Genomic DNA, 12,121 nt, shown 5'->3' with positions numbered 1-12,121 from the left:
CCTAGAGGTGTTCCAATAAGCTTCTTTCACAGACTAGACACCTTCCTAGTCTAGGCCCAATCCTTTCCCCTGGTACAGTCCTTGTTAGTTCCAGCAGCCATCTTAGGTGTTAAGCAGAGGCTTTCTCATGACGGGCAGCCCCCTTTGTCCTGTTCCGCCCCCTCTTACAGCTTTGGCACAAGGTGGGAATCTTTCGTGTCTCTGGGTCCCCACCCCTCCTCCTAAATGGAAAAGTACCAGATTTAAGATGGACTTCAGCATCAGGTGACATGGTCACATATCCCTGTGAGACCTCATTCTTCATTGCCCACGGGCACAGGAAGGTAAACAAACCCATTCACAACCAGTTGCCCTAGTCAATGGGAGCCATCGAGATTCTAAGCCACCATTAATGGCCCACACTTTGCATAATTACAATAGGACCTCAGACTTATACTTCATATTTCTAGCTTCAGATACAAGAATGATACACCTCTACCCCGATATAACGCGGTCCTCCGGAGCCAAAAAATCTTACCACGCTATAGGTGAGACCGTGTTATATCGAACTTGCTTTGGCCCCCCTGCTCCTTGTCTCCTGACCGCCCCCTCCAGAGACTCCCGTCCCTAATCACCCCCAGGACCCCACTGCCTACCCAACCCTCCTGCTCCCTGTCCCCTGACTGCCCCGACCCCTATCCACACACCCCGCCCCTGACAGGCACTCACCGGCAGCGGCAGAAAGCGGAGCAGCCTGGCTCAAGCCCACTCCACTCCGCCAGCTCCCAGCCGCGGCGCTCCGCTTCCCGCTGTGGGTGAGTGCAGGGAGGTTGGGGAAAGGACGCCCCCCGTACTCATCACGGCCCCAGCCTGCTCCGCTTCCCTTGCCCCGGCACCAGCCATGTCACTGGGGGAGGGGTTGGGGAAAGGTCTCGCACTCACTGGCAGCGGTGGAAGCGGAGCAGCCCGGCCCCAGCCCGCTCCACTCTGCCAGCTCCCAGCTGCGGCGCTCCGCCTCCCACCGCAGGTGAGTACGGGGGGCATCCTTTCCCCAACCTCCCCGCACTTACCAGTGGCAAGAAGTGGAGCACCATGGCTGGGAGCTGATGCGCTGATCCGCCAGAGCGCTGCTTTACCACGTTGTATGCGAACCCGGGTTATATGGGGTCATGTTATATCGGGGTGGAGGTGTACATGCATACAAATAGGAGGAATATATTCAGTAGGTTATAACCTTTGTTATGATACCTTACACGAGACCTTTTGCAAAAAGCATATTCCAGTTGCATTATATTCACATTCATAAGCATATTTTCGTAAAACATATGGAGTGCAACGTCACAGAAATGTCATGACATTAAGCTTGCTATAAAGCTGTGAATCTATAGAACCTCAGTTATATCAGCTTCATTGTATGGAAGTGAAACATAGGTGCTGTGGAAGACTGAAGTACATTGGATCAATATTTTTTATTCTCATCATCTTGGTCAGTTGCTCCGTATCAAGAGCAGGACAAGATCTGAAACAGGGCTTTGGAGCTGTGCTCCGGCTCCGCTCCAGCTCCAGGCAAAAACCTGCAGCTCCACTGCCCCCAGAGCTGCTCTGTGCTCCAGCTCCAGGCTCCGCTCCAAAGCCCTGATCTGAAATGAGGATCTCTGAAACTGAACCCAGCAACCACCCTCCTTGAGCACTGGTAGGGGTGTATTATTAGAATAGAAGACCAACAATTCCAAAGCATGTGGACCAAAGAATGCCGCTACGTGGCTGTGACCTTAAGCACCTGGCCAGAGAGAGTTTCGAGTGGTGCTCAATCTGCAAGGAGGACACATCCTTTGGGATTTGTCATGGTAGTGATGATTATAGCTCTGTGTATTCTTGATATCCATATTATTCTTAATTGTATCACAGTAGTGCTTAAAGATCCTAATCAAGATCGGCACTCCATTGCACTAGGCACAGTACAAACCTGTTGCATAGAGTTTACAGTCTATATAGAAAAGATGGATGAGGGATGGGAGGAGAAAAAGAAATGTCTAACCCCTTTTTAATTCCAATAAGTTCTTGTAGCAATGACATCTACAGGTTAATTGTACGAAGAAGCTTTCAGCTTTGAATCTGGCACCTTTCAGTTTCATTGTGCCCCCTTGTTCTTTTGTTATGAGATGGGGTGAATAGAAACTCCCAGTCTATCTTCTTTAGACTGTTCATTGTTTGTTTTATATAATTTTTATTATGTCCCCTCCAATTCATTTCTTCTCCAAGGTAAACAGTATCCTTTTTGCACATGGTAATGCAAATGCTTTTATCTCTTTTTTTGAATCGCAGCAGAAGAGCTAAGCTCGTTGTTTGAAAAAAAGAATTTCAGAGTAAAGTCTCCACATTCTGGGAAGCAGTCGTTACTGTCTGTGCGACTTGAACAGTGCCCGCTGCAGTTGAACAACCCTTTCAATGAGTACTCAAAATTTGATGGCAAGGTGAGTGACCCAAACATTTTCCTCTTACATAGAGCTGGCTTCTGATCGAAGGTTGGGTTGCTCTGTCTGCTCTTGTGACAATGCAATGTGTAGATATTTGTTTGGACTTTAATTAAACATCACAATAGCCCTACAGTTCATTATTTTAAACTGGCTATCCTAAAACTTGTTTCTCTTTGTCTTTCTCTTTAATTGTAATGGTTCCCAGAAGCAATAGCAATAGGAGCCAAATGAAAATATATAATAAATGGAATCTATGCTGTGCCCTAGTACTAGAAGGTTATATCATGGACTTGTGTCCGTCCTTCAGCACATGGTGCTTTAAGTAAAATGTTTAGTACAGCTGTGTCTTAGGCATCTTATCCCTACTCTGCTACTGGTGTGTCCATGGATCTCAATAGTCTGTTCCATTGCACAGAGTTTCTCTCTAGTAAATCTAGCCCTACCCCAATAGTATCTGAGCAGCTCACAATTTTTGGTGTGTTTATCCTCACAGCGCCCTTGTGAAGTAGTGAAGTGCTATCACCCCCAATTTAGAGATAGGAAACTGAGGCACAGAGACAAAGTGACTTGCTGAAAGTCCCACTGAAGTCCAGTGGCGGAACAGAAAATAGCACCCTGGTCTCACCAGTCCCAGGCTAGTGCCCTTCGCTCCCTGCTGCCAGCTGCACAAGGGTCTCTGGCAGCTGGCAGAACAGCTCAAAGTGGGTCTGTGTGGTGTTCTTTCCCTTCTCTCCCACCCTCATGAAGGTCTGTATTGGCTGGGATAGGAGTAGCATCAGCATCTGTTGGCAGTACTTTCTTTCCCTCCTGGAAGGTTCCCACTTCCCAGAGTCTGCAGTGGCAAATAGGGCAGGAGGACCTGGGGTTGAAGGGAGAGTGCTGGTAGAAATCTCACTGGAACAGATGTCTCGTGGTACTTCTCTGACTTTAGTTTAGCCAGTGGGATCTGAGTTTAGAATAGGGCCCAAATGGCTGGCAGGGATTGAAAAATCTTCCAGAACCATCAATTTCAGCTTTGGCAGGATTTGTACGTTGTCTCTGTGGCCTCTAATCCCAAGTAGTCAGAGGGGCTGAAGAGCACTGGTCTAGCTGTAGCCATTTCTGAGAGAGCTGCTGTTGAAGCCTGGTTGGAACTGCATTTGGGTGTGAGGAGAAAATAAAGTTGATCAATATCATGCAATTTTAAGGTTTATATCTTTCAATCCCCTGGAGCTAGTACAACACTCTATTCATCAGGCAAGGACATCTATCTTTCCAATGTTGTGGAGCATCAGTTTCTAACCCTGTAGTACCTTCAGAAATGTTCATTGATTCATTGGTAATGTATAGACCATTTGCCAGACAGAAACATAGGAGATGCCATAATGGATCATACCAGAGGTCCATCTATTCCAATCTAGTCTTTATGACTAGTTGCTTTGCTTTTCAGAGTATCTGCACACCCACACATCCCAAACCCCTATTGAAGTTGTCACAGTGCTAGTCTTTTCTGATTCTTTCCCCAAGAATGACAACCTTAAGTATTAGTGACCACACTATAAATATTTATTTAGATTTTGACTGAAAGCACTTCCCCCTCAAAGGGCATCCATCCAAGGCTCTCGGTGCCCTTTGACGTTAATTTAAAAACAGCACCATAAGGAATGCAAAATATAAATCGCCCAACACAACAGCACTTCCTTTTACACAGTAACCCTAACCTAATCAACAGTCAGCAAACCAATGTGTCTTAAAAATCCCATTCCCCACAAGACAGAAATCTTACCCCCAACCACCTTAGTCTCGCCACAGTGCCAGCTCAAATAGTCAGGCTTTGCAGCATGCCTGGAAGGTCAGCTTAGTTATTCAAATACAATTACATTGTGAATTAACTACCACATGTTATCTAGAACTAAATCAAGAATTGCCTCTTCTGTGTGCAAGGCTACCCTCAGCTTTTATCACTTCCATGTCTATTAGAAACCCTGGAAAGCTGAAAAAATATAAACATTAGGATCATAGTGCGGTGTCATAGTGTGCTGAAAAAATTACAGATGGCAGTGTAGCTCTGTTTTCTGCTGGATTAGTTTGTGAGGACTTCAGTGGGAGTGTCAAGTATGAGCTTTAAAAGCAGCAAAGAGTCCTGTGGCACCTTATAGACTAACAGACGTTTTGGAGCATGAGCTTTCGTGGGTGAATACCCACTTCTTCGGATGCATCTGCATCTTGCATCTGACGAAGTGGGTATTCACCCACGAAAGCTCATGCTCCAAAACGTCTGTTAGTCTATAAGGTGCCACAGGACTCTTTGCTGCTTTTACAGATCCAGACTAACACGGCTATCCCTCTGAAGTATGAGCTTCGCTACTGTTTTGGTGGGAAATCTTTCCTTTCTGTCAAGTGTTTTTAACAGAGACAATCAGACATGTAATTTGATTAAACATATGTAGAGAAGTAGTAGTATAAAATTCGTGGAGTTGTAGCTCTTAGACCATAGTATCTGTAGAGCATAAACTGCCTGTTTTATGTTATGTTGCATTTATTAGTATTGTATTAATTAGTGCAAACTCTTTGTGTGAGAGAATTATTTCTGGCATAATTACTTGGTGCCTTGCTGCCAACAGTAGCAGGATGGCCTTCTTTTTCTGCAGTTCATATTTTGGTGTTCTTGAGTCACTGGATTCTGATTTGGCAAAGAGTTATGAGCTTTTATGATACCCTTCCGATAGCTATTGTGTACAGAGGAGATTTAAAAAATAAAAATCTCTGGACTAGAAGAAATTATCCTCATTCATAAAGGTTGAAATTTTGTAACCTGTAAAAGCTTGAGCAAGACTTGGGCTAAATATGGGGGGTGGGGGTGTCTAGGGAAGCTGGGGAATGGGAAAAATTACTCATCAACTTCCTAGCCCCCACTACTTTTTTTTCTGCTTTAGTATGTATTACAGCTGACTAGAATTAAAATCTTATTTTCATCTATTTAACACTGATGCATTTGGCAGGTGTGTAATGAAAATCGGTAACATTTGAAGGAAATTGTACTGTACATATTAGTCATTTTTATAATCATTTTGAAATGTATCAATATGATAGGCACTGACACCTTGGTGATTAATAGAGAATTATATTGCAGTCAAACCTTTATTTACCCTAGAAATTAAAATGCCTATTCAAATAACACTGCAAAATAATCAAATTAGCATTTTGTGAATGCATAATTGGATTATATTAGTTATAGCAGCATTGTTTGTACCACTGTGTGTAAGTTTGTGTCAGCATTTTGATTATAAAACCCTTTCTTCCAGGCTTTGTATGTATTACCTATTTTAAAAAAACACAATAACAACCCTACATCCCAGTTGAGCCGTAGTACAGCTATTATAGTTCAGTAGTGAATTACTTTACCTAGTTAGCTTTTCTTCAGTTTTGCTGTACTTTTGAAATAGTAATTTGCAATTATAAACATGTAGCTTTTTTTATTATTCTATGACAAATATGACTATTCTTAATGAAATTTTGTAGGTGGGGCCAATACTGTTTGGTATTAAAATATTTTTTTAACTGATAAGAGATGAGCAGTATTTTTTTCACAAATATTTATAACTCTTTTCCTGGGAATAGTGCACATCTTATTTACATAATTAACTGAGCTACTCATGTCTCTTGGGAAAATGATACATAATTGGGGAGAGAAGAGTGGATAAGGAGGGACTTGGGGGCCTAATTAAACATGTTTTAAAAAACCCTACTTAATTATGTATTTACTCAAGAGACCAGAGTGGCTCTAAAATCCTCTTTAAGATTATTACTAAGGCTTTGATTTAAAAATTTTAAAAATTATTGTAATGTAGATTTTCTGTCTGAATAAAATACTTTTTTTGGATCACTGGCAACCAAAAAGAAAAGCAAATCAGCCACTCTATCCAAGCTCAGAGAGAGAGAGAGAGAGAGAGAGTGTGTGAACTCATGTTAACTCTAAAGTCGTACCTCTGAATATTTTAATTCTAATCATGAATATGCCTTAATAAATACATTTAAACGAAATAAAATCCTCTTTAGTGAGTTTTTGTTTAATGAATGTATTATTTTAAGAAAATCAGTTAAAAATAGGAAAGCATTAAATTCTATAATTTTAAACATGCCACTCTGTTAAATCTCTCAATTTTCCAGGTGTGTTCTGTCAGACTTAGTGTCTGTTTCATAATCACTTCTGTATGAAATAACATTTTAAAGCACTCTAATGACCTCCTGTTGTTTTGATCCGTTTATTGAATTATCAAAAATAAATTAGAAAATACAGTTTCCAAAGTACACCCACAATGGAAGCATTATGATCAGCTCACACAAGAGTTCTGGGAACCCTTGTCACACAGCCAAATTGAATAACTAGTAGTTTCTCATACACTAAAATACTCCCTTTTTAAAATAAATAAAAGGCAGGGCAAACTATATGTTTACTTTACCCAGCCAAATGGTGTAGCAGACATTGTCTAAACCTTTGTTTTCTCTTAAAATCAATTTCTCTTGACAAACCTGTAGCCTCAACAGCCAGCAGATAGCTGCAACTGTGTGTCAGTCATTCACATGCACTGTCTTTGTTTAATATGTAATGGTAAACTGGGCTGATGCGAATCTGGTGACACTAGAGACCTTTGATCCCTTGTACTCTATCCGGTCTTAATTTGTAAATAGGAAATTATATTAAGGTACCAGAAATTGGCGGCCAGATTGATTTTACCACAAGCCTAATAATTAATTTACACACTCTAATGACAGATGACGCACTCAAGAAGTGTTAGATTTATTCTCTGCCAACAGGTTTTTTAAAGATTGTTTTTTGTGGTTTGTTGATCCTTTCACTTTCTGGATGTTAACGGGGGGAAACAAGGCTAGTTTTCCAACCCATGGCATAGACAGCAGCATAAGGGAGGATTAGTGACCTTGTGGTTAAGGCATGGGACGGGGAGTCTGGAAATCAAGATCTGTTCCCAATTCCTGCCACAAGTTTTACATGCTATTGGACACATGATTTAGATTGCAATCCTGCAATGGCTCCACATAGGTAAACTCCCATTGCAGGATTGGGGATTTAATCTCCCTGTGCCTCAGTTTCTTCATCTATAAAATGGAGCTAATACTGCTTGCCTGTCTTTATTAATATTTATAAAGTACTTAAGATCTTCTAATAAAAAGCTGTATAGACACAGGGAATATTTATTTTCAAACCATAGGCTGAGGGAAAGAATGATTGTCCAAGAGACTTAGCCTCTAAAGGTACTTACCTGGTACGGTGTTCGTTTCAGAGCTGTTTAGTTAGGCGGCTATCTACACTAAAAGGAAGAATGTTAACAGGTGCTTTCAAGTGACAAGGATAGCAAGGTTTCTGACTATAAATAAAATGATCTTTGTGATAGACTTATAAATAGAATGTATGACCACTGCAGAGGTCTCTCCCTGACACTCCTGGGTATTATCCCTGAAGTAAGTCCACATTCAGCTTCTCTCCCAAATCATTGCTAACCTTCTTGAGAAGTTGGTAGCCAGTGAAACGTTGACAAGACACACTTCTGTCAAATTTATTTCTATGAGATGCCTGTTGCCTAAGTGGTGGAAATATCAGGCCCTTTGTCCTCAAAATAATGTCATCAAACACAAAAGTGCTATGGGAAAATGAAAGCAGGAACAGATGCTCAGTATGTTTAAGATAGTCAGTGGGGAATTGGGAATCTAGTGATCTAGCTAAAAGTCTGCTTACCTCTAGAATAATCTAGAAACACAGGGCTGAAATGCCTTTTCTGTGCCCAGAGAAAATACTGCAGTCCTCCAGTTGCACTTTAGCTTCTCTGACATGAATCACAAGATAGAAATCAGAATGAAGGAAATATTTTAGCTTCACTGATCTTTATGTGCCTGTTGGTGGAAGGGAAGTGACCTGAAGAAGATTTCTGTGTACATCGAAAATTGTCCCTTTCACCAACAGAATCTGGTCCAATAAAAGATATTACCTCACCCACTGTCTCTCTCTAATATCCTGGGACCAATATGGCAGCACACACTGCAAATAAAATAAAAGCAGAGAGTCTGTTCTGTCTGGACAGGTGCTGAAGCACATATCTTCAGGATTGGGGCCTTTTATTATACAGCCAGGTTCTTTGTGAATGTGATTGTGGTAACTTATTAAAAACCGAACAACTTCTCCTTTAGTAACTGTTTTTACAAAGAAGCAGTAGAAAGCAGGGGGGAAGGGATAATTCATGAGTGCTAATTGCTTGGCTGTTAATTTTCATAAGTGTTGATAGAAGCAGTTCCTTAAATTAAACTTTGTTTAAAATGTATCAAGGGAAATATTCCACAATGTCGGGCCTGAAGTGAAAATTAATATGAATGCTGTGGCAATTAACACGTACTGGTTAATAGCTTTTAGCAGCATTTTGGGATGATAGTCCTTAAATACATTTTTGCATGCTGCTGTTGTTTCAGTCTTGTTCCAGTGTATGTTTGGATAATTATGAACAAATGTTTTCCACAATCACCAATATTAAGTAGCTTTACTCAAAGAAAGTAGATAAGGAACTTTTGAAAGAGACGTACAGCTATTAATACTGTATCTAAATATCTAGAACAAAATATCTAAATTATGAATCCAGGATTAAAAACTCAATGTGAAAAGAAGATTTACATTTTTTTGCCCATAAGCTGAGTAGAATGTTTCACACCTGTATTCTGAATATTTTGTTTTGATTTAGCAGGGGTAGCTTGCATAGTTTGTATTTTATCATTTACTTATTCTACAACTTCAGTTGTTCAGATACCATTATCATAGAACAGTAAAAGCAAACAAATCCTAAATATATAAGGTGTATGTTATTGTTTTAATCAATATTGCCTTTCATATCTATAGTGTTCAATTAAGTTGTTTTTAGAATATGTTTGCATTTTGTCTATACCCAGATATATGTTATAATATGAGATCTGGCATAAAGGCTAGTAGAGAGATATTTTGTTAATTATATATACAAAAACTATTCCGAATCTCCTATTTTGTGGTATGGTGCTCTCTGAACAGGCCAGATTCTTCAGCTTCAGAAGATGCTCACTGCAGAATATTCTATAATAATATCTCCCAAGACCACTTAGAACTGCCAATACGTTTTTTGCTCTTCTGCAGCTGGAAACTGCTTTTTCCTCTCTTGTATGTCCCATGTTTTTGTAAGTTTTCCTATTACAAAGCTGCCCCACTATTCTGTAAGTAAATACTTTCCCATCAAGTTGCTGTTTGTCCTTCCACCTTCTTTTTCTCTCCTCTAGTAATTCACATGCCGAAGGCAAGTGTTGTAGCACATCTAGGTATGGTCACGTTCCGGTGCAGAATTGTACAAATAAGACACTTCTTCATCTGATTCTTCTTGCTATGATCAGTTTGGTTCTAATACAGTGTTAGTAACTGTGCTTGGTTTCCAAACCTGTTGATGACATCCTACCCCATTGTACAGTACAAATTCATTAATCCCTAGTAATGACTGGGATACATTTTGCTGAATTTAATTAATAGGTAACAGTTGTGTGCATATATAATAATGTAAGTGTCTATTGTACAAATGTGTACGCACTGCATATGTATGTGTGGTATATTTTCTAAGCTTTGGCAATTTGTTTCCAATATTCTGTTGCTTTTTCCCCCTCGGATTTTCTGAGATTCCCCCTTTCCATATGGTTTGTGTACTTGGGGCTCTAACAAACTCTCCCAGTTTAAGCAACAAAGAATCCTGTGGCACCTTATAGACTAACAGACGTTTTGCAGCATGAGCTTTCGTGGGTGAATACCCACTTCTTCAGATGCAAGTGGTGGCAGATCCAGATCCAGACTAACACGGCTACCCCTCTGATACTCTCCCAGTTTAGAACAGAACCACTAGAGTTGCTTTGCATTAACTCTGGCAGGACACGCAGGCTCTTCTTCCCCTAGACTCTTGGATTCACTTGGTAGGAACAGAAATATAGTCTGCCGTAAGAAGTCATCTATTCATGAGCATTGTTTTCCTACTTGGGGAGGATTTACGTGTAAGAGCACTTTGAAGAGCTGTGCAATTCCTGCCATTATGCAGCTAATTTAAAGCCCTCTTACCTCCCTCACAGGGGTGCTGAGGGTTAATTAGGTAATGTTTGTAAAGCACTTTGGAGATAAAGCACTTATAAATGCTGGCTGTTGTTAATCCTATTTCTGACTCATTTTAAAAATCAAAGTGCAGGTTATCTGAAGGCCTCTATCAAGACAAAGCAAACTGTATGGAGCCTCCAAACTCCATTAAACTCAATTAAAGCATTCTCGTAGAAGGTGAGGGGGCATGGGGCCCGTAGAAGATAGGACAAGATAATAGCCAAACTGAGCCAGCCCGCTGCAGAAGAGCAGGTTTGTGTAAGAGGTGTCTTTGAATTTCTGTGTTTGTTGCCATCTCTTGCTCAAACCAGCTCAAAAGCTGCCTTTTAGTTCTTAATCCATCAGAGATGCATGATCATTGCTCTGGAATTCTGTAAGAACTTCACAATGAGGGTTACCTGCAGTCAGGAAGAACTTCAGAACTCTGTTGTACTAGACAGTCTGTGTATCAAGAAGCTTTCAGCACCCATGGAATGTGTAGCTAATGAAACAATTCTTCAAAAACTGAGAAACAGTCTTGCATGCAGCATTATACATTCTCCTAATGTGTGTGTGCGCACGCACGTACCATAATATACAGTTTCTTAAACTGAACAATTTTTAAGTTATCACTTTCTAAAATACATTTTCTTGTATTAGCAATGTGATTGATTAACGTGAGTCATGCTGTTAGTTGGGTTTTATTGGAACAGTCTTATATTAAGAGATGCCTGATTTCTTCTTCATTATGTCAAAGCTGAAATTGATTCTGATGCCCAATCAGTGTGCCTAAATATTTCCCTAGCCCCATCAATACAGTAAAGTTTGCTATGGAGAGCGAAGCCTTGCACAGGGGGATCAATTAAACAGTGTACTGAAAGTTGGAGACACAGAAGCATTAGTGTGTTCTATATATTGATTAAAATATATTAAGCTCAACTGATACTTAATTAAAATACTTCAGAACTTGTTTTGTTACTTAGTATAGAGGAGCCATTTTAAAGAAGATAAAGGAGTGCTGGAAATGTAATACCTGCTGGATATCTGCAGTGAGCAGCTTCATGCATAGGATGCAATTCATCCAGGTGTAGAGCTCTTGCAAATTTTGCAATGAAATAGTCACTCAGGGAGCCTCCAACCCCCTTGTGCACTCTGTAGGGACAGGTTTGAGTACGAAGGAGCATCAGATGTTATGGGATCAATGTCCCTGTGGATTCAGTGGCTCTAGTACTCTTCTCAAGTGGCACAGAAGAGCATCGGCAGCCTTTCTGTTCCAGACAATAGACTGCAGGAGTGGGCATGAGAGTTGAGCGCACTCCTGCACACCAGTTTCTGTTTGGGGTCATGAATTTTATCTCCCAGCTCCGAGAACGTCACTTCCTTAAAAACCAACTATTCTTCCTTTGTGAGTGAAGTGAATGTGGATCTGGGTTGCTTAACTTCCAACCTGGGGGCCCCTTGACCCCACTTCCCCCCCACTTTTGTATCCTTAACTGTTGTTGGATGATTGTCCTTACTTGACTGCATTCTTGTATTACATGCCTTCCTT

At 40.7% G+C, this 12,121-nt stretch overlaps 1 protein-coding gene across 5 annotated transcripts in view; it reads left to right on the top strand.

Moving 5' to 3' along the window:
• The window catches only part of MAPKAP1 (MAPK associated protein 1), a 164,915-nt gene that overhangs the window by 35,248 nt on the left and 117,546 nt on the right, over nt 1-12,121 (top strand). For 4 of the 5 annotated variants that reach the window (XM_039506739.1, XM_039506740.1, XM_039506738.1 and 1 more), the window contains one exon: nt 2,305-2,453. The exons of the other annotated variant lie outside the window; for it this stretch is intronic. In XM_039506739.1, the coding sequence (XP_039362673.1) occupies nt 2,305-2,453 (149 nt within the window). The remainder of the gene's footprint in view (nt 1-2,304; nt 2,454-12,121) is intronic. 5 annotated transcript variants of the gene reach the window in all.

Source organism: Mauremys reevesii, linkage group 19 (genome assembly GCF_016161935.1).
Source record: "Mauremys reevesii isolate NIE-2019 linkage group 19, ASM1616193v1, whole genome shotgun sequence".
Lineage (NCBI taxonomy): Eukaryota > Metazoa > Chordata > Testudines > Geoemydidae > Mauremys > Mauremys reevesii.
The sequence above is the reverse complement of the archived record's forward strand: the minus strand, read 5'-3'. Positions and strand labels throughout refer to the sequence as shown.